Genomic DNA, 26,110 nt, shown 5'->3' with positions numbered 1-26,110 from the left:
GTTGGAGAGGGGGTGGTGCGTGTGCTCCTTGGTGGGGAGCAGTGCCAGCAGGTGGAGGAAGTGCACATGAGCTTTTGGGCAGCGATGCTGCACTTGGCAGTCACAGGGTGGCTCACAGGGGCATGAGGTCAGCCAGGTGATGAACCTGAGCACTCTGGCCTCAGGTCTGCTGATGAGTGCATTATGCTAAGTGAAACTGGAATTTCTCCAGATGGAAAGTCCAAGGTGTGGGGCCACTGGAGACGGCTTGCTCCTGAAGGCTTCAGGTCCTGCAAGGCCCAAAGAATTGGAGATCACATCCTATAGGGGCTGGGGACACCTCAGGCAGTGAGTGCAAAGTCGTGTGCCTTTTACAACAATTAGTAGAGTGACCTGGGCTGAAGGCCAGGCTGCCACTGTCCAGGAGACAGACACAGGTTCTTTTCTCACAATGCCCGACCTCACCTTGGGCTTGTCCTGTGTCTTGCTGGTGCTGCTGGGGACGGGCAGGGACTGAGCCTGCATCCTAGCAGCCCAGAGGCCACCACACTTCAGAACTTCTCCATTGCGCAAGTTCCTGACATGAGCTTCACATCTGGCTCAGGAGCCATGACCCACACCATGTTTGGGCTCCTCAGGAAGCAGATGACCAAGGTGATGTCCCCCGAAAGAGCACGGGACAGTGGCCTCAGCAGGAAGGATGGCTGAGCCTGGGTTCCCCTCCAGCTGAGAGAAATCTTCCTTGACAGAAGGAACACAGGGTTTTGCGTGACAGAATTTTTGACTGTCCCACTGAGGATGGCGGGAGAGAGAGGCTTGACCGGGAGGGGCCCAGACCAGCCAGTTGTCCGCCAGGCTGGTGCAGCGTCTGCAGGTGCATGGACTTCTGCCCAGGTTGCTCCACCAGCAAGAGGAACTCTGCTGACCTCACTCCCTCCTCGTATCAGGTCCACTTCTGCAGAAACCATCCTCCCAAGAAAATGAGGGGCAGGGGGCATGAAAACCTGCTTCCCAGAGTTCTTTGTTTTTCTTTTTAGAAGTTGAGGCATTGCTAAATCGCTGAGGAATGAAGGACTGCAAGTGAGCAAACCAATGTGCAAGAGTTCAGATGCTGCCTATGAATCAATCAGGAAGCAATTACACGCTTAGCAAACAGCTGTGTTTTGCAGAAGGATCTGTTATGCAAGCCTTTAAAATGAGCTCCCAGGTTTACTTTAAATAACACAGTCCTGACCCATCTCCAAACATCTTTTTAAAAAATTTCAATGACTTCCCATCATATTCAGATAAAATGTGGCCTCTGCCTACTAGGATTTACAAACTCCTATGTGAGCTAGGAGACCCTCTCTTTCCCCCATATTTCCAACACACTCCTGGTCTTCAGTAGTCTCTGGCTCCTTGGCCTTCTTTATTCATAAACATACTGGGCCACTTCCCACCGCAGGGTGATTTTTTTCTTGTTGTTGTTTGTTTTGTGGGGCTGGGGATTAGAACCCAGGGCCTTGTGTGTGCGAGGCAAGCACTCTACTAACTGAGCTATATCCCCAGCCCAAGATGTTGGCTTTTGACAATCCTTTTGAGATGACTTGCTGCTCATTTCGACACTAGGACCAAACCTCCTCACGTCGCAGTTCTTGGTTCAAACGTCACCCTTCAGAAGGTTCTGCTGCCTTCACACTGTATCGTGACTCCCTCCCAGTGCTGTGTTCCGGACTTACTCTGCTGATCCGTGCATGCTGCGCATCTTTGTGCCCTATTCCTTCCTGCCCATCAGCCCTTCTCCATGGCACCATCTCCAGCAGGCAGTGCCTATCCGCAAGGCAGGCTGATCCAGCTCGGGTTGTGGAGGAGAGTTTGTCGCAGAGAAGGCATCAGGCAAGTATTTATTGAATCAAGACTGAAGAGGAAGCACAGAGTCAGCCCTAATATGCCACCTGGCTGGACGGTCGGTTTCAGAAAATGATGCTTCCTACGCTGGAAAGTAAGCGTGTCAATCACACAGGACAGAGCCAGGCCTGGGAACCCAATTCAAGAATCCAGTCACTCAGTATTTCCCTGGGTTTGTTAATTCCAGAAGACCTATCATACTGTCAACTGAAAAGATAGTATGTGAACCTGGACCGGCCAAGACCCCTGGCATCCACCAAAGTCTCTAAAATGCACACGCAGAGCTGAACAAAATGTCTCAAGTCTAGAATTTACAGCTTTGTTTTCCAAAGTTGGGAGAAGCTACAAAGGAGGAACATCACTGCCTCTTTAGCCTTTTATACTTATTAGTTTTCCTATCAGTCTTAGTTTTTCCTAAAAGGAAAATAGCCCTAGCTACCAAATATCGAACATCTATGAGGTGCCAGGTTTAACAGGCGTTACCTTGAGTATTCACCCTGCAAGAAAGAGGCACTGAGGCCCATTCCATGAGGTAGGGGAACGTGCTCAGATGCAAACAGCAATAAGTGGTAGAGACAGGACCAGATCGAAAGCTTAGTTTTAGATTAATAGCTTTGGTAACTAGAGGCTGCCAGGTAACTAGAGGCACACACACCCACGCACACACATACGTGACAGATAAAAGCCTTGGACTGAACATTGTACAGGTCCTGTCGCCTGAACCTTTCCAGAAGCTCTGTGGGATAGGTGTTATTACTCGTCTGAGGTATAATTGAGGGGGCTCAGAGAGGTTAAGTGACTGACCAAATGTCACACAGCTAATAAGTGGACTTAGCCACAGCAGGTCCTCAGTAAAGCTCTGGTTGAAGTGGATGCTGCTGAAAAAAATGGAAGAGAGTATAGGTGACAGGATGTGAGTCCGGAGAGCCACTTAGAGGCTCTGGGACTGGGATATAACCCCATCATCTCTCCGGCTTTTGTTTATCTATAGAAGGAAGGAGTTATGTCCTGCGATTCTTTGAATCTGAACCTCCAATGTCCCCTCAGGCTGTGGGTTTCTGGATCTTTGTCCCCTGCCCCAGCCTCATGCCCGCTCTTCCCTCGGGGTGGCTGGCTGGCCCTCTGTTTCAGGGATGGAGATCTCGCTGATAATCCAGGGGGCAATTAGAGACCTGCAGTCATTGTGCAGCCGTCAGGGACAGTCTGGAAGGAAGCAAGGACTGTGTGTGTGTCTGCCAGCGTTGCCAGGAAAACCAACGTACGCCCAGACACGGAGGTAGGAGACAGATGGCTGGGTGCAGCACACACGGATATTTTAAGTGTGTAGATTTGAGCCAGAAATAGATTGGGAGGTGTGACAGCTCCAGGGCAGGGGAGGGGAGGAGAGGGGAGAGGAGGGGAGGGGGAGAGGGAGAGGGAGGGGGAAGGAGAGGGGGAGAGAGGGGGAAAGGGGAAGAGGGAGAGGGAGAGGGAGAGGGAGAGGGAGGGGAGGGGAGGGGGAGAGGGAGAGGAAGGGGAGGGGAGGGAGGCCTTGGAGAAGAGCCCTAAATGGCCAGCACTCATCCTGGCTGGGACCTGCTCACTGATCGTGCGTCTGCCTGGGCCAGTCTGTGCCACAATGGGGCTGGAGGGGACCTCTGCACAGGAGTCCTTGGGGACGTATTCCGACGGCCAGGATGGCAGGTACTCCTAGTGCCCATGGTCGCCAGGCCCTGCTCCATTCAGAGTGCTGGTCGTGATCCCTCCGCAGAAGGTTCTGTGGGGCCCATTGTTCAGATGAAGAAACCAAGTCACCACAGGCTGTGTGACTTCCTCAGGTCACGGAGCTGATAAGGGTCAAGGGCTTGTTCCTCACCCAACCTAGTAGATGCCAGAGTCCCTGCCTTCCGAGGACCCCAGTTTGCTCAGCACGTGTGGCAATGTCTCGAATGACACAGTGTCTCCTGACATGGCAGAACCTGAGTCACGGCCCTGGAGATGACCGAGGACCTCACACTTCCCCGCAGAGCAGCCTGGACGGTCACTGGAGTGGGCTGTGAGACGAGGGAGGGGCCGGGAGGTGCAGAGTCGGCCCTGCTGGCCACCTCAGGAGTCCGGGGGTCCCTGCTCCAGCGACGACAGGATGTCACCCCTCTATCTATGCCCATTCTACAGATGGCAAAATCAAGCCCTGAGAGTCTGAAACTAGAGTGGCGAGGAGCCATCCCCACCCTTCAGTGAGGTGGCTGGTCAGCTTCTGTCCTTTGCACGCTTCTGAGCACCGGTCCCCATCTGTGCCAGGAGGTCACGGGCTGAGGTGCCCAGAGCCGCGAGGACTCCTGAGGCAGCTGTGGGGTCTGGTGCGTGGGCGAGGCTGCCCCACGGGAGGGTCCTGGCAGCCCATTCCAGGAGGGTCATGGGAGGCCACTCAGCATCAGAGAAGCCCAGACCAGCCGTGGGAGACTGAGGTTCATCGTCTCCAGAATTCTCCTTCTTGGACCCCAGGCCCTCGTGCTGGGGAGTCCCCTGGCCCAGCGCTGTCATCTTAGAGGGGAACAGGTGTCATGGGGGATCCGCGTCCTCCCCGGAGCACATGTTGGAGCCGAAGCCCCGGTGCCTAGAGCGCGGGTCTCTGCGCAGACGATCAAGCTGAAGGGAGGTCATTATGCCGGGCCCTGATCCAGCACTGGGTCCCTGGGAAAGGCGAAAGGTGGACCCAGAGGCAGTCACACAAAGGAAGACGACGTGAAGAAGCACAGAAAGGAGGCCCTGGGGCGGCGGCAGCCAGGACAGGGGCCTGGGAGGCACCTGTGCAGCCTTCGGGAAGCAAAGCCCTGCCTACGTTGTCTCTGACCTCTGGCCTCTGGCCTCCAGCACCTGCCTGAGAGCGCATCTGTGTTGCTCTGGGCACCGGGTCTGTGCCCCCATCATGGCAGCCTGTGCACTTCCCCCGGGGGGCCAGGCACCACGATTCGGGATGGATGGTGTGAATGCCTCCATTTTGTCTGGCTGTCCCTTGCAGTCACAGGCAGATGTTTCCTCGTCTGGGGCCCAGGCCGCAGCGTTTGAGGCTTCTGGGGAACCGCGCTCCCCGCAGGAGGGCTTTCCCTTTGCTGGTCCCCTCTAGCCTAAGGGTGAGGGAGGCAGACGGCTGGACGGGAGCGCAGGGAGCCTGCCGGCCCCAGTGGGCGCTGGGGCAGGCTCTGTGTGTGGGTGGCCGCTGCCCCTGGACTGCGAGGCTCCTTGGTCTGCGTCCCAGCAGCTGCTGTCCTGCCCCTCCTCCTCCCACGCCCCTCCCCAGAGCCCTGGTTGCAGCCAGTCCCTTCCCACAACTCCAAGTGGTTGCTGGACCTGGGTTGGATCAGGCTGGGGTTACGAGGAGCCCGAAGCAGGGACCACATGTTTCGGCCGGAAGGGTCCCGAGGTTGGGAGAAGCCTCTACCCACCACAGGGACCATGCTGAACCCCTTCCACCCCAGGCCCTCTGCCACTGCCGACTGCCGTGTCCCCCATGACCCTCCCTGCTGAGTTGGTATTAAGCAGTAGCGCCTTGGGAGGTGACCAGTCCACCACCTGTGGATGGGAATGGCGTATTTATAGAAGGTCTCAGGAGCCTGGCCATCCTTCCACTATGTGAGGACATGGCAGGGGACATCCTTGAGGCCAGGGGGACCCCGCACTGGACTCCGCTTCTGCCAGATTCCTGAGCTTGGACCCGCAGCCTGCAGGAACCCCGTGATAAACTCATGTTGTTCCCAACTGTCAGCCCGAGGTGTGTCACCACAGCAGACCAGGTGGACTTAGCTACTGTCCCGCTGTAAAACAGGGACAGTCACATCAACCTTGCTTACCACACAAGAGGCCGAATGTTTCTGGGTTGTGCTGTGAAGGCCGAGTTTTCCCTTCAGAGAAACCAGGGAGGCCATGGGTGCCTGGCGAGGCCAGGAAGCCTGAGCTCTGAGCTAGTCCCGAGGATGCTGTCACAGGTGACCACACACCGGGGCTGAAGGCCACAAGCACGGATCCTGTCACAGGCCTGGGACCTGAAGTCCACAGTCAGCTTCCCCGAGCCAAGAGGGGTGGGAACCAATGCTCCCGGGGCCTCCACGCCTTGTCCTCCCAGCTCTGGGGGCTGCCTGCCTCCTTGGCTTGTGGCCACGTCCCTCCCTTCTTCCTGTGGGCTCGTGGCCTTTTCCTCCCCTCGTGCAGTGACCCTTGCTCCCCCCTCCTCTCTCACTGGGTCCTCGTGACTGTGTGCAGGGCCCACCTGGTGACCCAGCAGGGCACACCTGCCAGGACCCTCTTTCCCTGTACAGCAGCCCCCTTATCTTTAGGGACAAGTTCTAAGACCCAGAGGATGCCTCGAACGGCAGGTCGTACTAAACCCTGGATCTGCTAAGGCTTTTCCTTTACGTATCAGTGATAAAGTTTAACTTATGAATTAGGCACAGAAAGAGACGGGTGACCAGGACTCAGCACAGAAGAGTGAGAACAACACGCGGTGGAGAGCCTGTGAGTGGCATCCTGCCTGCCAGGCGTCCTGCTTCCCTTCCTCCTGAGAGGATGTGAGACCGCACAACGCCCCCGGGACAAGGCAGGGAGGGCGAGGGAGGCGCCAGGACACGGGCTCGGGCTTCTGCTGAGCCGCTGACTTCACATCAGCAGGTCAGCACTGTCCTGGGGATCACAGAGCCCCGACCTGCCAGTGGGAGCTGCAGAAGGCTCCACTGTGAATGGGGCACAGGGACGGCTAGGAGATACCTGCAGGCTGCAGGGATCTGGCCTGCGTCTGCAGGGAGCCGTTACTCAGTCTCTACAGGGACATTGCTGACTTCCTTGACACATCTGTGTTTAGGAGACTGCCTTCTGTCCTTAAAAAGCAGTACCAGTAAAGGCCTGTGTGCTGGAGACTCATTTCCCAGAGATCATTAAGGCCAACCGTGAGGGGGACGCTATCCACCTCATTTGACTAGGCAGATCAGAGACACAGGAGCTGCCTGAGACCGCATAGCTGGTGAGTGCAGACTGGACCTCTGGAACTGGCACCCTCCATCCACCTCCTGTGGCCCAGGGTGTGATGGCTGATGTCTGTGACCGGGGACAGCCTCACCTCTGCGCTCACGTACATCCAAGCAGCATGGCCTGTGCACTTTTAGGACAGTGTGTTGCTGGGAATGCCTACTGAGGGCGGCGCAGGGCGGACCACTGCCATCCCAGAGGTTCCCAGAAGCACCCCAGGGGAGGTGGCTCATCTGACCTGGAGTGATGCAGAAGCCACCGCCCTGCTGGGAAGCGTCCTGGGATTTCCCCACACGGACAAGAGGCTTTGTGCTACAGGCCACCAGAGTAGAACAGGTGCTGCTGCAGAGCCCAGGACGTCCCCGGCCCCAGCCCCTCCTCGCCATGCTCCCAGACCCTGTGGTAGTGGCCAGGGTCATGCCTGGCCACACCGAGCCTGCGCTGCCTTGGTTCAGCTCCTGGAGCTGCGAGGAGCGAGCCCTGCCACGGCCTCGTCCAATCGCCGGCTCCTGGGAAGTCACTGCGGTCTCTCCTGGCCCTCAGGGGCCTTCACGTGGACCTCTCCTCTCTCTGCCCTACTTTGATGATTTTATTGCACCTGAGGCTTCTGTCATAAGGTGTCTTGGACTCTTCTGGAAGCCGGATATATAAATCGGGGGAACTTTCCTTTGGTTGGAATAAACCCCTTCATACCTGGGCAGGTCATGTCCTTCAGCTAAGCGCTCCCTTCTTAGAGGAACTAGGTGAACCTGTAGCAGCAATGTCCATGAAAAGCCCCTCCCCACCAGGTCACCAGGGAACAGTGTGTGCCGCAGTTCCAAAGTGGGTCCCCTTCTCAAAGCCTTCTGTGGTTTCGCTTTCCCTGACTGCAGTCCATGACACAGGGTGGCTCTTACTATCATCCCACGTTTAAGACAATGAAACAGAGGCTCAGAGAGGTTTCTGGAGTATCCCATGTCACCGAGCCAAGGTGTGGGCCTCTGCCCTGCCCTCCTTCCCAGCCTCCCTGTGAATCACAACAGTGACAGGTCCCCTCCACACTGCCTTCTCTGCCTATGCCCTGGGGCCACCTTACCTGCCACCGCCGTAGCTTTGGGGGGCATGGTACATGAAGACGTTTCCTCGGGCCTGCCTTGCCCAGAGTCTGGCCATGTCAATCGTGGGGCAGGTGATGAAGTAGTCCCTGGGCAAGGACAGAGAAGGGAGTCTGTCACACGCAGCTCCATGGACAGCTGGGCCAGGACTGGGTCCCTCGTCCCAGGCTCGCACTGGCCTTGCGGAGAACACCCCTCTCCAGCCCCCAGCACTCTTCTCAGTGGCTTCAGTGCCACGCTGGTGGGAGAGCCAGGTGGGGGACATCACCTGCTCTGGTTTGGGGCAGACCCTGACCCCATACTTGTGCCTGTGGTGATGCATCCTGGGGTCAAGCGAGCCATACGTCGCTCTCACCAGGATCTGGGAGCTGAGCATCTCACAGTGAGTGCGCAGTCAGCATACTGCAGAGAGGAGCGGAAGGTCACCGTGCATTGACGAGGTTCCCGTCTCCTCTCATTTGAGGCCTGAGGACTGTGGCTTTGGACTGGAGGTGAGTTTGCTACCCCAGGGGGACTTCTGGCAGTGTCTGGAGAACTGGGGGTGGAAAATTTCTCCTGGCATCTGGTGTACGGGGGCGGGGATGCTGCTCAATGTCCCACAGTGCAGGCAGCTGGATCGCCAAGAGTCCTCCAGGCCTGCAGGTAGAGACCCCCGCCTTCGAGGTCCACTCAGCTCCCCTCTGGGGGGCTGAATATATTTAAGAAGCACTGGCTCACACCAGTGTGGTGTCATGCTGGAGGCAATGTGCAGGCCACTTGCCTAGGAGGCGGGCAGGCCTGGCTAGACTCAGAGAGCCCACCAGACTTTGAGTCCCATCCGCAGGGCAGAGAAAGGTGACACCCAGCCAGGCCCCCCTCCTCCACCTGCACCTTCCCGCTGAGAGACAGGCCTGGTGGCCCTACTGTTCTAAGGTTTCACAATGGTCAGGGCTAGAAACACTACACATGCCCCTCAGTAAGCAGGGCCATTGAGACAAAGGTGCTTGCTTAGCAGGAGTGCGAAGGTGAGGCTCCAAGGGGGTGGCCGACGGCGGCCCTGGCCCGACTCCTCCTACCACTCGGGCTGGGGAAGTTGTGACTTGAGCCAGAGCCCCTGAGAGTCAGGGGCTGGACATCTGTGGGTTCTTAAGGTCCAGCCGAGGACTGGGCCCCAGACTTCGCTGCTGACTGCTGGCTTGAAAGCAGAGCTCTCCACTCGAGGTAAAGCATCCTCTGCCCGCAAGATCCGAGGGGTGGCGTGAAGCTGTATTCTGAGCAGTGACCCTCCAGTGCCATCCCAGCCCCTGGGTGGAGAGGCCCAGTGCGGCAGTGGGACGCTCACACCCTCCAGGTGACACTTCCCAGCAGAGTCTGAGTCTGAGGGCACCAGGCTGAGAGGGGCCGGGGCTCGATGCTGGCATGCAGTGGTTCTCTGGGGTGTGGCCCTGTGTGCCACACGGGGGCTCCTGTGACGGGCGCCTGGTCTCTCTGTGCTCTCTAGGCTCAGTGTGGCCCAGGAAGAGCTGGGTTTCTCCCTGCTCCACCGGCAGGGTGCCTGGCAGCAGGGCCCCCAGCCCCCAGCACTGCCTTCCCTTGGTGCCGCCCGCCCTATGCCGTAAGCTGGAGGGTTCAGGGGACAGGAGCGCCCCCCTGGGCCTGGCCTACCGGGTGGCGTTCTCCAGCGCCCGGGAGAAGGAGGCGTAGTCGTCCGTGGAGTGCTCCAGGGAGTAGTACCAGGTGGCGGCAGCCAGCACGCGGGCATCCGAGGCCTCGCCGCCCAGAGAGTTCTGCAGCGCCTGGTAAAAGGCTGTTTTGCTGTTGGTCCGGCCTTGACTTTCCTCAAATTGCTTAAAAAAAAAAAAAAAAGCGTAAAATTCCCCAGTTATATTCTGAAAGGCCCAAGTCGTGGTCCCACGAGCTTTGTTCTAGAATTTTCTCCTGGGAAGCTGTGAGACAGGGTGCTGGAGCCAGTCATTGGGGTTTGACTCCCAGCTCTGCCTCCTTCTTCCTGTGACCCTAAACGAGGGGTTGTGCCCTCTGAAAATGGGAGTTCCGCAAAGGACCACGGAGACCATCCACGAGGGGTACGTGACGTGGCCCATAGCAGGTCACACCTGTGTCTCCCTGGCTGACATGGGCAGCCCTTGACCAGTGGGTGCATCATGGGGCCAGGAGGCCCAAGCTCATCCTCAGCGTCTGGGTCCCCAGGAAGCCAGTGCGCTGGCCACACCAGCTGAACTCTTCCTTGGGCCCACACTGCGGGGCTGGGGAGACAGCCAGGGCATGGCGGCCACCCCTGGGTGCACATTCTGGGGAGCAGACGTGGAACAGTGAGGAATGCGTGTCCATCAAGGAGTGGGCTCTGAGGGACTGGCAGGGCCAGAGGCCTAGAGGAGGCTGCAGCCTGGGGCTGCTTTACCCAGGGGCCCAGGACATGCCGGGCACACTCCAGGTGGGAGAGTCCTTCCCTCCTCCCCTCCCCTCTTCGTCCTGGCTCTGCTGCTCTGCACGCTGGGAGTCAGAGGCAGACCACTTCCTTGCCCCAGGACTCATTTTCCTCATTTCTGCAGACAGTGGGCAGCTGGATGTGAGGGCGAGGTCCTGGGTGTAAGGCCCAGGCCCACCCACGTTTGGGTCTCTCCAGATCTGTGTGAACCTCGGGCCCTGCTCGTCCCACAGGGCCCGAGGTCAGCAGCGGAAGGGCCTGGCTCAGCCGGCTCCCCTGGGTTGGGGCCCTTATCCCTGGGGACTGGCTGACTCTGAGCCCGGCTGACCCAGCTGCCTGGACCCAGCAGTTGAAAACTGATCAGACACACAGCCGTTGGCGGCTGCTCGCCGGCCTCAGAGGAGAGCAGGGAGCCAAGGCAGAGAGCCGCGTGGCAAGAGGCTTCCCTTAAGTCTCTCTGTAACGTTTTATTTCTTGGAAGGAAGCCTGAGGCGAATCTGAAAGCACATTAATATTCGTTAAGCCTGAATGGTGAACAGTGAGCACTCATCCTTCCAGCAACTTCCAGCTGCTACTGACCACTGTCGGTGGCCAAGGTCCTGTGAGAGACTCTGTGCATACGAACCCACAAACACACAGCCACACACACACACACACACACTCGCTCACAGACCCACAAGGACACTGTGAACCACTCTCATCCCCTCACTCCTCCCGTGTTCGAGGCCTCTGAGAGCGGGCCTCTGGCCCTGTCCAGCCTGCCTGTGCCCGACGCCCACCTGCCACCCATCACGTGGACCTCACAAGCTGCCAATGCTCAGGGGGACTGCTACACCTCATTCTCTGTCTCTGCGGACAGTTTGGAAGATTTGGTAACAAAAACGAGAGACAGTGGTCAGCATTTGTCCACCAGCTATTCTCCACAACCTGGGCTACACACCTCAGGGGGCTTCACTGAAATAGTGCAAGACAGGGCCTCGGCCACCCTGGCGTCCACTGCTGTCCAGGCCGAGAGCACCTGCAGCCTGCTCAGGACAGGCAGCACAGCTGGGTGCACCCTGGTCTCACTGTGGGTGACAGTCAGGCCCTTGCCCCTCCCCAGCTCAATCACCAGTCATGCTGGAAGGCAGGACACCAGGGCCTCCACACCAGGGCCAGGAATCTACCGTGGGGTCAGAGCAGTGAAAGAGCATTGAGTGTGCAGTTCAGCTCAGGGGTCAAGGGCCAGCTGCCAGGTGTTGGGGACCTTGGGGGCGAGTTCACCTCTCTTTGGCTGTTGTATCTTTAAAATGGGTATGATAATACTGAGCCAGCCCAGGTTTTGTCTTAAGGATTTAGTCACTAGCAAAATGTTCTGCCATAGTCACTGCTGTTTGCTCATGGGGTGGGCTAAGAGGACCCAGGAGTCTCAGTTCAAGGACCTGGCCTGGAGTCAGCAACCCAGGTGTGAAGCTTTCTCTTACATTTCTGAGCTGTGTGACTTTGGGCAACCACTTAACCTCTCTGATGCTCAGGTTCCTCACAGGCATACTGGAGTTAATTAAAATCTATCTCACAGCATTGTCCTGAGAATTAGAAATGACATGTTGAAGCACCCAACTCAAAACCTGGCCTGTAACACTTAATAAAAGATCTCTCTTTATTAATCCTGGGCTTCAGTGACTTCAATTAGAAAACGGAAGGATGAACCCAAGCCCCAAACCACTTTACTAAATGACCCTACATGTGTCTCTCCTCATGGGAGAAAGCTCCTTCCCTTTGCTTTTTCCTCTTTATTTCTTGACACTGCAGGAAACCACCAAGGCCTGACTGTGCAGGGGCCACACGGCGCCCAGGCCTGTTGGCTCAGAGACAAGCCGGAAGCAGAGGCCAGGAGGCAGTGGAGGCGGGCTGGCAGGGAGAGGGCAGAGCCCGGGGCCGTCGCTGTGGACAGATGCTTTGCAGTGAGGGGAGGCACAGGGCTACCTGCTCCCAGGGCCTGGAGCAGAAGTGGGGCTGGAGGATCGCTGGGAGCCTGGGCATCCAAGGACAGTAGCTCTCCACTGGGCCCCCGGCTGCCTGGACCTGGGAAGGCACAGGCCACCTTGGGTTCCCCACACGGGGTGGCCACGGTGAGGCCTGGGCGTAGCACCTCCAGCCCGTGCCAGCTGTGCACATCCGGGAGGCTCCTGCTCTGGACCCCAGGCCCTCAGACACACCACCAAGGGGGTGGGGTGATAGCCAGGCCCTGGCAAGACACCACCCGGCCTGGCCTGAGAGGATGTGGGCCAGACCCAGCACCACGCCGTGTGGTGCTGAGGCTACCAGAGCCCGGGCAGAGACCCTGTGTGGTGGACTGATACGGATGGGCCATGCTCCAAAGCAGCCTAAGGACAGCCAAGGACTAGAAGTGCCATAGTGTGCACCCGGCATGTCTGACCTTACGCTGGACCCTGGACACATGTTCTCCTGCTTCATCACATGACACCCTGGGAGGGTGCATGGGGAGACTGGCTCAGAGAGGTTAAGTGCTATATTCACTGTCACACAGCTAGGTCAGTCATGGAAATGAGGAGTGAGCCCAGCTCTGCAGTGCCTGTGCCCTGGACCCCAACAAGCTGCTGCTGGGCCTGAGAACTCTGCGGCTGAGATGACCACACCACCCAAAGGGCTGCAGACAGTGCGATAGTGCTGGTCTCCCGAAAGCCAAAGGCGCCCTCTCACTCGAGCCTTGGCGGGCGCCTGAACCCTTCCCCCAGCTCGGCCTGGTCAGCGGTGGGCCGACCTGAGCTGTGTAACTTCAGCGTGCAATCAGGGGGCTTGGAACCTCCACCAAATGCCATTCCATTCACAGAGCTGGGGTGAGGACTAGAAGGTTCATTTTCACAGGCTCCCGGGCACTGCTGGTGCTGCTCTCTGGGAATGCTGCCCAGTAGCAGGGTGCGAGGACAGGCAGGGCTTGCTCTGCGGCCACCTCCTCCTGGAAGTAGGCCATGGTGGCGGACGGGGTAGGCCTGGGGGTCCACGCGCATGCCCCCTCTTCCTTCTGGGACCTTGAGAGCATCATTTACCCATGCTGTCACTCAGTTTCTTGATTTATACAAAGTAGATGATAAAGGTACCTATTGCACAAATCACCTTCAGATTCTAATCAAACGTGCATACGAAGGCTTAGCATGGTCCTCCGGGCCTGGTCGATACGTGTGAGTGACGATTAGCCTGTCCCAGGAGAGGTGGGCCCGTGCTCTCGGCACCCCTGCTTGATTCCCAGGCGCGGCCCTTGACAATCTGCTTGCTGCTCCAGACTTCCCACAGGCAGGGAAGGGACTGACTCGACAGCCCCGTGTTCAGTGTGGGGTGTTGAGTGAGAGACAAGCAGGTGTAGGAGGGATGATTAGAAGATCCACCCATCCCTAGAGCTGAGGTGGGCTGGGGGCTGAAGGGGGCTTGGTGTGACGTCAAACATCTTGAGTTTAAATCCCTTGGATTGGAAGCTAAATTTGTCACATGGTAGCTCTGTGATCTTGGGAAAGTTACTGATCTCTCTGATCCTTTGTCTCCTCATCTGTAAAATGGGCACAATAGGGTTATCCTTTTCCTAAAATCGTCACGATGCAAATGTCGCGAAACCAGAGGAGTGCTGAGCACCCTGCTACTATCGCTATCATAGCCTCAACCTGGCGTCCAGCTGAGGTGGAGGAAAGCTGGTGTCTTAAAGGACTAGTCCAGGGGCTGTGGGCCTCCCAAAACCAGCCCTAGAAATGATGGACCCCCACCCCGCCCGTCAAGCAGGGGCAGGGCTTCCTTCATGGTGCTGCAGAAGCCCTTTCCACAGTGCGGTGGCCTTTAGGAGCACCAGGATGCCGGCTGAGCCCCGGGTATGGCTGAGAGGCGCCTCTTACAGAACCGGTGGCGACAGTCGTGCAGCCAGGCGGCTGAGGGAGGGCCATCTCACCTCAGGGGACTGCGTCCGAGCTCCTCTCCAGGGGGTCTCCCCACAGCCAGAGTTCTGGAGACTGGGTGTGGGCACCAGCCCCTCAGGGGCACGGGGATGTGAAGGGCACGTGTTCAGCAAGACGCACCAGACACCTCTCTCCGTTCTTGGCGCGGCCCGGGGCGCAGATGCGGCTGATAGTTTAATTAGGGAGCCAGCAGGAGGGCAGCGCGCTGCCTCTGACTGCCAGGCGCTTCCGAGCTGTGATCACAGGCAGGACCAGCCTCAGACCGCAGATCTGTCACAGGCCGCCTCGCTAAGGGGCTCTCAGGAACTGGCAGCTCCCCGCTGTGGCTTCAAGAACTGCTATTAGCATGTCCCATGGGAGAGTCTGGGCTCTGGGAAGCCCTGGAGCCTGTGGGGTACGCAACGTTGCACTGGATGCCTCGCTCCTCAGTGGCGGGGACCGTGGCCAAGCGCCACATGCCAAGCGCCATCTGAGACACCGTGGGAGCCCTGGGTGGCAGGCCTGACCTTCAACTCCGTCCTCTGGGCCAGCATCCACAGTGTCTACAAGTGCCCCAGCGGCCAAGCACTGGGGACCCAGCGATGAGCTAACACCTGCTCTGCTCCTCTCAGGGCAGGCCGTTCCAGTGGCCACAAATCTGCTGGGAGCACCAAGCCCAGCAGAGCGGGGTGGGAGGGGAAGCTGGAGGGTGAGGGTCCCCACTGTGCATCTGGTCAGCTGGGTGGGCAGTGTGGAGGGCAGCTGAGCCTAGACTGAGGGAGTGAGGGCCAGCCATGTGGGCAGCAGGGTGAGGAAGAGCAGGAGGCCAAACGGGCCAGCAGGGAAGCAAGGGTGGAGAAGCAGGGGCAAGGCCAGGCTGGGAGGCTGGCGGCTGGGGGCCTCGGCCTGCCTTTTGCTCCCAGAGGGACCTGCAGGCACTTGTCCCTCATGGTTTGCAGACGTGAGCTGGCAGACAGGAAGGTGCATGCAGCAGGCCAGCACCCCTGAAGTGATCCCCAGCTTCCAGTCCCAGTAAGGAGCCAACGGGCCACCGCTCCCTGCTGGCTCTGGTTCTGCCACACCTGTCCCAGGATGCCATGGAAACCCATGTCCTCCCAGACCCTCCCCAGGCCTGCACTCCTGTGCTTCTCAGAGAAATGGGAAATGGTCCACCCGCAGCCCTTTCTTCTCTTGGACCGAAGTCCCCTTCCTTCCCTCTGAGGCTGCCCGACTCTCAGAACTACGATGTGCAGCACTGTGCAACCCCACCCACCTTGAGCCAAGAGGTCCCGGGGGTTCGGGCCGGGGGTCTCCTCAGCTGCCCCTGGCCTCTCAGCGGTGCATGGTCAGTAGGCACACCCCTGCAGGGGCTCCGCTCCTCCTTCCGCCCTACAGCTCCCCTGCCCATCCAAGTTCCCCCACCAAGGCCATCTGGTGGCCTGGTGCGGCCCCCAGGCGACTGTTGCTACCCATCACCTGCTCACCTGGGTGACCTTCCCCCAGCTCCTCACCCCTCAACAGCCCTGCTCAGGCCCATTTCTGGAACCTTCTCTGCTATCTCTGGCCACTTTTGAGTGATGACACCCCAGTGACCACAGCTGCCCCTTTCTTCACCTTAGTCTGCAAGTGCTTGCAGGTGGGGTCATCTCCTCAGCCCTTCTACCCAAACGCCTCCTACCTCCCCAAAATGGCTCAGGCCCCTCAAAGCCAGTAGGTGCACAGCTCTGCCTCCTCACCTCCGCCTGCTTTGCTCACCTCCAGATCTTCCTCCCCAGCTGTTTCTGATCCCCCTAAGACCTGCAGCCAACAGGATCTCCTGCTCTGCCACTCCCCATCTTTCCCAGGGTTCCCCATCCTGACCGTTCTCCTGAGTCTCCCCTTCCCTCCTGCCCCATCCCGAGGCAGATGCAGGGGTGCTGCTCCGTGGGAGTCGGGTGCCTTGTATACAAATGCCCTTGATCAGTGTTGTGCACTAGCTACTTTCAAAATTTCCAGAAAGAGGATGCACCCCAGGTCTGAGAAGGAGGAGAACCAGAGCAGACTCCCCAGAGGAAAAAGAGCTGATCAGAGTTTACCCAAGTGTTGGGAGACCATATTAAGTGTTGGATGAATGCATGCAGCCACGCATGCCCTGGGGGTTCTCCAGAGCTCCCTGGGAGGTAGGACTCAAGGACCCCTTGGTCCGTCTGAGGGACTAGTATTGAAGACTAACCTACTGTTGGTCAAGAATGGAAGATTCGAGATGAACATGGTGCAGTCTTGCCCTGGAGCAGAGCTGGCCAGGCGGAAGCGGCCAGCCCCTGAATGAGCACAGTGCTCCACCCATGCTCCCTTCTGCAGGTGGCCAGGCCACGAGGGAGCATGGCTTTGGGAATCAGAGGGACCACTCTCTCACTTACTCTTGCTCACCTGCTTCCCCTCACTGGGCTGAAATGGCCCTCATGCCCCTCTCCCATGGCCAATGTGCCCTTAGGCCCAGGGTCAGACCTCTGCCCTCCTGTTGCTCGGCTTCCAGTGGCACTTGCTACCTGACCTTGGTTTCCGTTGGGAATCCCTTCCTTTCCTTGGTTTTTGTGACATTAAGCTTTCCTGGTGTTCTTCTAAATCTATATCTACAGCCGTAGCTCCCTCCTTGAACCCCCAACTCATCTGCCCACCTGCCAACCAAGATGTGGCCCCAGTTGGATCATTTCTAACTGTTCCCACCTCCTCAGCCCTGTCGAAGCTTGCTCCTTGGGTTCTGCAACTGCAGTCTAGTCTCCACTTCAGTTGAGTTAGTTTTTCATTTAGCTGCAAGAATAATCTTTGTATTTATTTTATTTTGGTACTGGGGATTGAACCCAGGGGTATTTAATCACTGAGCCACATCTACCCTTTTATATTTAATTCTGAGATAGGACTTCACTATGTTGCTTAGGGCCTCCATAAATTGCTAAGGCCAACTTTGAACTCAAATCCTCCTGCCTCAGCCTCCCAAATTGCTGGATAACAGGCATGCACCACCACACCCAGCAGAATACTCTTTTTATAAGGGATAAATCAATACAATAACCTCCCAGCTTAAAAACAGTCCATAACAGGAGAATAAAATCACCCTTCTGATGGCTGAGATCTTACTCGGAGGTCCCCTCCGGGGCCTCCCATGCCTCGTCCTTGCTCTCAGTTGCCTTCTGCATTTCCCAGCATGGGCCTTACTGCCTCCACCAGGCAACCCAGGCTGTCTCTGCTCAGGGCCTTTGTACCTGCTATGCCCCCAGATCTCCCCTGGGCTCCTTCTCACCACACAGGTCTCAACCCAAAGTCACCTCCTCCAAGAGCTTCCCGGCAGCCACATCACGCTGTCACTTCCACTGCAACCCCCTGGCTCATCTTCTACAAAGCACTACTCGAGGTCAGACATTCCTAAATCATTGTGTATAGTCCCAGCACGAGAATGGCTCTGCGAGCCAGGGGCTTTATCTGATTGCCTATCCCCACCGCCCCGGAGCCCAGAAGATGGTTCACCACACAGGAGGAAATCCCAGCCAGCTGGGCAGAGAGGAACTCTCGCGTGACTTCTGGCCCCTCTGCTTACTAGGATGCTGAAGGATGAGGGCCGCCTCTCCCTCAGGCGGCAGGCCAGCACAGAGTGCTGCCACACTTGTAAGGACCCACAGGAGTATTTCCTGTTAGTTTATTTTAAAATCAGAAGAAGAAAATACTAATATAATAATGAAAATATTGCAATGATTTCTGCTTGACTTGCATTCATCTTTATACCAACGTCATTGTAAAATATGATGTTTACTATTTGGGGCAGAAATCAAGTTCACGCTTCTTTTTTTGGAGGGGGTTACTGGCGATTGAACTCAGGGGCACTTGACCACTGAGCCATATCCCCAGCCCTACTTTGTGTTTTATTTAGAAACAGGTTCTCACTGAGTTGCTTAGCGCCTCACTTTTGCTGAGGCTGGCTTTGAACTTGCGATCCTCCTGCCTCAGCCTCCCTAGCCCCTGGGATTATAGGCATGTGCAAGGCGCCCGGCTCAAGTCCACCCTGCTTGAGCCTCAGCTTTCTCTGAATGTGTAAATGCCAGCGTCCCGGGGAGAATTAGAAGAAGTGACATGTGATTGTCTGGCTGAGAGGACCTGGGTCACAGCTGGGAGGATGGGCTCACAGTGTGCGCGGCAGCCCAGAGCAGGGAGACCTCAGGCCCGCAGGTGGTGGGAGCTGCCTCCTTTGTTAGATGTCCTTGTCCTCTTACAATGTTACAAGAGGCTGACAGGGACTCCCATGCCACTCAAAGGCCAAAGAAACTGCAGCTCAGCAACTTGCCTTCGCAGAATGACCACAGCCAGGATCTGAGCGCTTTCCTGACTCTGCGGCCCTGCTCCGCCCTGGGTCCAGACCCGACGTCCCCTGCCCCGAGCGGTGGCCCTGGGTCTCTTTTCAGGAAGTTGCGGGCACAGCTGGGACTCTGGTGCACCTCCTTCTGCACTCTGTCACCAAGGACTCGATCTCCCTGTGCTGGAGCCTGTGCCAGTTCTTCGCTGCCAGGTGCTGCCTTCCAACTCTCAGGCGCTCCTCGCCCCCCGCCCGCCACGGGCCCCACTCCACCTGCTCCCCAACAAGGACGAGCCCGGCCAAGCTCGGGGCACGGCGGTGGCACTCTGCTGCTGATTTTTCTTGCCTTCCTTGGAGATGCCAGTGCTTGGAGGGGAAGCAGAATGTCGCATCTTGGAACAAATCTGCTTTGGATCATGCAAATGAATGCCCGGTTAATGTAGGCAGACTGTCAATTTTCCCAGTAAGCAAGAGAAAGGGGGGAACTTCCCCACCACGGAGACTGATGAAGAATTTCAATAGAAAGCTTCTACTCCAGAAAACAGGACCGTGGTCGGTGCACGGAGCCTTTCTAGGCATCCTGAGCAGCGCTGACGCCCCTCAGGTACGTGGGCAACCTGGGTGTCATCAGCCCTCTCTGGGAGTCCAGAGCTGGCCTGGGGGGCATGGGTGAGGGTCTTCACACAGACTGGATGAGCCCCACTCTCCCAGCCCTGTGATATCTGCGAAGGTGATGGCTGGGTCCAGCGGGCTTCTTCCCTTCCTGGGACTTCATGGGAAGCTGGGCTTTGGGGACTGAGCTCTGGCTGGCATTTATATGGGGTTGGCACAAGGAGACAGTGTGGGTGTGTGCGCACGCGCGTGTGCATGTGTGTGTGTCTCCTGTGATTTGGAAAATTGATCTCAGGTGAGGCCAAGTGATTTGGTGCTGGTATACCTGCTTTCTGTGAATGATTCTTTAGATCAGGGTCACCAATCCTTCTATGAAAATGAAAGAATTAAGTGAAAAAACTAGCATATATTGAGGTCAAATTAGTTTCCAGACATTGGTGCACATTTGACTCCTCTGAGCATCTTTATGAGATATTAACTAATAACCTCCCAATTTGCAGATTGGAAAACTGAGGCTCAGACCTGGGAACCTGACTGCCCTGCATTACAACCCAAGGAAACCCAGGACTCTCCCCAGGTTGTGTTGACAGTTGGCCAAGGGAATGGGGTCCTGGTCAGATCCTTGGTGATCCCTGTTGGCTCTGTCACTACGGGATCAGGGACCCCGGCTCTTATCTCCTGAGGTTCAGGGAGAGTGTGCCCATTTCTGTATAGAGTGTGTGTCAATCTGCTTCTTGGATTAGTTCCTAACCTGACTGTGACCTCCTTGGGGCAGGAATTCAATGGATATTTATGTCCAAACATCTGGCCCAGCATCTGGCACATAGTAGGTGACCCATAACTGCTGCCTAGCTCAGTAGACAGGTGTTGTTGTTAGTCAGTGTGCTGAGCCCTGCTGGGGGCGGTTTTGGTGATCTGCTGAAATTAGGGCTGTAAGCAGACCATAGAGGAAAAGCAGCGTTGTGTTGCCTGGGGACATTCCCCAGAAGGGGCGGCAAGCCCCGGATGGACGTGCTAGCCTCTGATTTGAGTCCCGCGGGAGGATTGCTCTGGCTGCAGTGGTTCTCGTGGCCTAGAAAGGCAGAGACAGAGGCAGAAGCAGGAAGAAATCCTGCGGAGAGATGACAGGTGGATCAGGGTGGTGCGGGAGCGGTGGTGGGGGGCTGGCTCCGGGGTCGTTTTGAAGACAGAGCCCACTGGACGTGCTGACGTGCTGGGTGGGTGTGCAGCAGCATCCAGAATGCCTTTTGGTGTTGAGCCTCAGCGTGCAGTGCGACACGCTGCTGTTTACCGAGATGGCAAGGAGGATGACAGCGTTCTGGTTGGGGGTTGGGGACGGAGGTGTCTGTGTGAGATTTAGGGTGAACAGTTATGAGAGCTTTAAATGAGGAAGGCGGGCAGCTTCTGACTCAAACAGTCTGGAGTAAGGGTACCAACTCAGGGACAGATGTGGCCGAGAGGCCCTTGGGAGACGTCATCCTGGAATGGCAGGCAAGGCCGTGCTCCTGCTTCCACGCAGCCACTGTGAGTGTCCTCCTCCACATCCTGCACACCAGTCAGCACCAGGTGTGCTCCGGGCAGGCGCAGATCACAGGGTCACTCACGGCTGTGCAGACCAGGCTCCCAGGGGAGAATGGTGTGCGAAGTGGGAGAGGAGCAGGAGGCGGGTGAAGAGCTAAGAGCGGCGTCCCAGATGGCGCTGTGGACAGGGCCGCCGTGCCATAGGCAGGTCTCTCTGTTCTGGTGGCCCGCCACAGCCCAGAACCTGCAGACGAGTGTCCCTCCGTGGTGGTCGGCACTTCTGCTGCCACGGGGGCACCCTTCCTCCCACCTGCGCCTCGTCTAGATAACCCCAGACTCCTGGGACTGCGAAAGTAGTCCTTTCCCTCATTTGAAAATCAGGGCTGGCTGGAATAAGCTTCCCGCACATGGTCCAAAGACACGGATCTGTGAGGAGTAAGAACACGCAGCCTCTCCCACAGGAAAAGGTTGTCTGTGTGTGACAGGTCGCACAGGTACACCAGTGGGGTTAATTGGTGAGGCTCCCTCTCGCCCTTCCCTGCCTCCCAGGGAGCTGGCATTAATGGCTTGCTTTCACACAGAAATACATTAAAATATGCAAATTTACATATACGCAGATATGCAAAGAATGCTTTTTAAAAATAGGAGTGCTATCTCAATTCCACACTCCTCTTTGTTTCCCATTTAGCAACATATGACAGACACCCTCAAGCCAGCAGAGACCTAGCTCATTCATTTTAACAGCTGCATAGTATTTACTAGTATGTGTAGATCTCAATTTCCTCCAGTATTTTCCAGGTAATGAACATTTGAGTTGCTTCTAATTTTTTCTCCACAATTATTAATTCTGTGTTAAGGGCCCTTATACCCATATATAAAACCAGTGCTTTTATGCTGAGATAAATTCCCCAAAGAGATATATTATCCAAAGAAAATAGGATAAGTCAAAGAAACACAGGGTCCTGTGTGGCCACCATAAATGATGCTTTTAAGTATTGCGCAGTGAGCTGACGGGGAGCCAATGCTGTGTGCAGGGGAGGGCACCCTCCTGCCCACGCTGAGTGGGCCCTCCCTGTTTTCAGGAGCTGGGGGCCCACCCCAGGTCTGACCCCTTAAAGGGTTTTGGTCAAGAGCAGGAAGCGGCAGGGGCAGAGGAGATGTATAGGGTCTTATCTAGGCCTAGCGCCATCTTAGCGAGTGACTGCGACTTCCTGCCAGTCAGGCAAGAACTGTGCCTGGCAGATAAAAGACCTGGCAGCTCATTCCACTTGCCATGCACCCAGCACGCCCAGCAAGCGGCGTTTCTTGCCAGCCTGTGGTACTTGCTTTCTCCAGGGCGACAATCACCTGGAGCTGTCTGGGTGTGCCTTTGGGACTGGAAATGGGTCGTTACAGAGCCCACATCCTTCCGCCTCCGACCCCAGGTCTCAGCGCAGGCTTCGTGGAGCGGGGTGTCCCAGCACGGGACCCTGCAGCTGCCGCGCGCCTGGGCCTGCTCCTGCTCGGGGTTTTCAGGGATTCCTTCCCAGCTGTGGTCTGTGGGTCCATCTGCCAGGCTCCTGGCCCTCTGGTGCCTTATTTTTGAACCATCACCACCCCCACACATGCAGCCTTGGCACGTGGTAGTGTCCAGCAATCATTTTGCAAACAAGAAAGTAGGCAGGTGACCTAAGCACAGCCAGGTCTGAGGCGCAGAGCCTCCGGGCATACCAGCCTCCGGACGCACCAGCCTCTGGGCGCACCAGCCGCCGCCTCCGAGGCCTCCTCGCTGCCTACCTTCACGGCCTTGGCTCTGTTGATGAGCCCGTCGTCCTGAGAACTCCCAATCAGCAGATCCACCTTCGTCCCCAGAGGCCTCTGCAGCGCTCTGGCCGGAGCTTCACGGAGGTACTGGCCATCGACCACAGGACCCCAATAGTGGAAAGGGCCGCTCACAGCCAGAAGCTGTCAGGTGCAAAGGAACACCATTAATTGTTTAAAAATCATGCTTTTTGTTTTTTAATAGCACAGGAATAATCAGCCGCATTGCTTTGCCTAATGAGGTCCCAACCCTGTGCCTAACCCCGGTGAGCATCCATGCTGGTTCTCCAGCTGGGGCTCCACTGGGAAGCAAGGGTGATATGTCAGAGCCACAGGCAGGCAGGACACCTGGTGACGGTGCCAGGGGCTGGACAGCACATGTCACTCTCAGCCATGAGGGCTCCCAGGAGAGTGTCACAAAGCTTCTCTGCCAAGGTAGCAGACCCCCAGGGAGGAATGGGTGTGTGGTCCAAGAAAAGGTGTCGCCTCCAGCAGGTGGAATCCGTCAGCTTTGTTACGACCTGGTCGGCCTGCATTGGGGCACTGAGGAGACCCACCCAGGCCTTGAGCCCAGACTCACTGCTAAGCAGATCACATGGTCAGCTGAAATGAGCACAGTAATTCCTGGTAATGTCCCCTTTCCTGAGACATGGCTGTAAGCAAGGTCCTTGCTGGCTAGAAGGGTACACAGCTGTCCTCTCTAAGGTGGCCCAGTCTGTGGGCCATTGTGAAACTGTGTCCCCAGTGCTCAGTGCGCATGGCTGTGACCTGACGGAGTGCCTACCACCATCCCAGCACGGGGCTCCTTTGTTCTATCTTCCCCCTTAATAGGGTGTGCATCGCTACTCCTACGTTGCAAATGGGAAATCTGAGGGGCAGAGACCTTCAGCACCCACACTTGGTCCCTTGTGGCCTGTGGCCCACGCATGGGGCTGGGGTCAGGGTGGCAATTGAGCTCTAGCTGGTCACTAGCTAGATCCACTGTGTGCTGTGTGGCTTGGGCAGATCTCATCTCTCCCCAGGCCTTGTTTTTCCATTTGGAAAAGACCAGAGACTGCCCCTCTGCCATCTGCACACACGTACTCACCTTGGTCTGGGCGTCACTGAGGACCCTGGCGGGCTTCTGGCGGAGGCAGGACACCACTTCTTGGCTAGATGAGGTGGGGCAGCCGACCTCCTTGGCCAAGGCCGCTGCCTGCTGCTGAGCCCTGTCTGGGCTGATAACGGCTGCAGGGGAGAGTGCGGAGCCGCCCTGGGAGAGAGAGCAGACTCAGGCTGAGGCCTCCGCATCCCTGCCCTCAGCCCAGAGCCTCCGGCTCCGCCCTCCCTCCACCGGGAACTCAGGACTCTGCTCGGGAAGCCCACAGGTGTGGGGTCAGCACACTGTGTGACCTTGAAGGGTCAAGGCTGAGGCCTCCATTTCCTCATCTGGAAGTGAGGGTGCTGAACCAGGCCATCAGTCTTGGCCGTGTGGCTGATGGCAGGTTCATGTTGCGCCACCTGTGTTTGTCTGTCCTGGAGCTGAGCGGGGGCCTCTCACTCCAACGTAAGACAGTCCTAACCTGGCTGGCTCCATGGTGTCTCAGTTCTGGGCCCTGAGCTAAATGTGTCAGAGACGTGAACACCTGAGCACAGACCGTAGGAGACCAGAGCAGTGCCATGCTCGCTGGGCACTGAGGGGAGGCTGGAGAAGTGCAGAGGAAGGTGTGAGCCAGAAGGGGAGGTGCCCCCACTCCTCCTGTTTAAGAGACAAGGGGTGGGTACCCGCACCTGGGCAGGCCTTTGGCCTGAGGGCCCGCCAGAGGCCAAGGGGAATGGATAATGTCCTGGATTGAGGGAGACTGTTCACTGGATGGTGCCAGTGGCCGCCAAGCCTGAATCAGGACGGAAGGTCATGGGCAGAGAATGGGCCATGCTCCAGGCCTGACCGCTGACACCCAAGCAGGAAGGGGAGGCCAGTCCCCCACCAGACACAGCCAAGGCTGCCTGGGTGAGAAGCTCTGTGCCCCAGAGCTGGCTCCAACTGCACACGGATGATGGTTTCAGAGTCACACAGCACTTGTTCTTCTCCTCAGCAACTCGACAGTGCTGTTGGCTCCCCATGGCTGTCTAGGGCACAGTGCTTAATAACCACAGGGCTCGCCTGGATGGAGTGCTTTCTGTGTGCCAAGCACTACTCTCAGCATCTCAGATATGAATGTGTTAATCCTCACAACCATCCTACAGGGCAGAGGACGTGACCAGCCCATTTTACAGATGAGGCGTTGAGGCAGAGGCAAATGCCTTCTCCAAGGTGTCAGGGCTAATGAGAGACAGAGTCGGGATCTGAACCCAGTGGTCAAGTACTTGACCACTGTGAGGTGGACCTTTCCTATATACCTGGGGGGATCTCAATGACCTGGTGGCACTTTTATTATTCTCATCTTTGTTTAGTAGTCAAGGGATTGTGGCCAAGGCAGAGGCAAAGCCAGGCAGGCAAAAGCTCAGCGGAGGGACTGGAGAGTAGCAGCTGTGCGGCCTGGTGCCGAAGAAGCCCTTCTAACACTCTCAACAGCTCAGACCAGGCCTGGCAGCTTGGCCCCTGACTTGAGGCAGTGACAGGCAGTATGTGGTTTCACGTCCTTAGCCCATTCAGATAATGCCCGAGAATCTCCTGGGTCTCCGGCTGGCTTGCTACAAGGGACACAGCAGCGCTCCAGAGCCCTGTGATCCCCAGCCAGCCACTCGCTCTGGCTTTCAGCTTCTGCAAAACAGGGAGAATCCTAACTCCGGGCTCACAGTGAGAACAAGCAGAAATAAAGGTCAAGTACGCAGCCAGCCGGGCCTGGAATCGTGGTGGTGGCAGTGACCCAGGGTCAGGGTGATTTAGAGCTAGCATTGGATTCTGGGCCCTTGCATTCTTTTTCCAAGAACGAGTGGCCAACTTTCCTGAGAACAACTCAAAAAGTTGCTTTTTCTTAGCAGGACACACACAATTAAGATGCTCAGGCCAAAGCTCCACATTCTAAATAGCAATTTGCGGCTGGCCCAGCAGCCCCGGAGGTCGGCCGTGAGGACGGGAGGATGGCAGGACCATGTTTTCAGCTGCTAATGCAAAGCCAGGGCTCTTGACATGGCGAGGAAGTGGTTATGAAGCGTGGGCTATGCCGATAACGTGAGAGAGCTTAGAGAACTTTCCTCCCAAAGTGCCCTGTTTCAATCAGTGTTTCTGGGGGAAACCTCTGTCTGTGTGGAAAATGGCTGGTCACCACCCCAGCGGCCAGCTCAGCCCCTGATGAAGCTCTTGACTGGAGACACAGACCCTGGAGGAGGCAGTGGGAGCTGCACAGAGAATGGCTTCGGGCAGAGGGTCCGGGTCTGAACCCAGCTCTGTCACTCTGGTGAAGTGATGTGGGTGAGGGTCCATCTCAGAGGAACAAGAGACCACACTTCACAGGGTGTGAGGTGGACAAGGCTGAAGATGATGGGCACCCTCCACGTGGCCCGTGGGGTGGCTAGGACCTGCAAGCACAGGGGGCCTCGTGGGACTCAGTCTGCACCGTGATGCTGC

General features: G+C 57.1%; 2 protein-coding genes across 2 annotated transcripts in view; one reads left to right on the top strand and one right to left on the bottom strand.

Annotated features, from left to right (window-relative positions):
- TG (thyroglobulin) overlaps nucleotides 1-26,110 on the bottom strand; it is a gene marked incomplete at its 5' end in the record, with an annotated part of 218,433 nt that overhangs the window by 8,604 nt on the left and 183,719 nt on the right. Inside the window, 4 exons of the mRNA XM_079134473.1 lie at nucleotides 7,940-8,047; nucleotides 9,603-9,784; nucleotides 22,537-22,704; nucleotides 23,648-23,812. Of these exons, the coding sequence (XP_078990599.1) occupies nucleotides 7,940-8,047; nucleotides 9,603-9,784; nucleotides 22,537-22,704; nucleotides 23,648-23,812 (623 nt within the window). The remainder of the gene's footprint in view (nucleotides 1-7,939; nucleotides 8,048-9,602; nucleotides 9,785-22,536; nucleotides 22,705-23,647; nucleotides 23,813-26,110) is intronic.
- The window catches only part of SLA (Src like adaptor), a 54,071-nt gene continuing 46,623 nt past the window's right edge, over nucleotides 18,663-26,110 (top strand). Inside the window, exon 1 of the mRNA XM_079134677.1 lies at nucleotides 18,663-19,231. The gene's annotated coding sequence lies outside the window, so the exon portion shown is untranslated. The remainder of the gene's footprint in view (nucleotides 19,232-26,110) is intronic.

Source organism: Sciurus vulgaris (genome assembly GCF_902686455.1).
Source record: "Sciurus vulgaris genome assembly, chromosome: 1".
Taxonomy (NCBI): Eukaryota; Metazoa; Chordata; class Mammalia; order Rodentia; family Sciuridae; genus Sciurus; species Sciurus vulgaris.
Note: the sequence above shows the minus strand (reverse complement) of the source record. Positions and strands in the feature narration are given on the sequence as shown.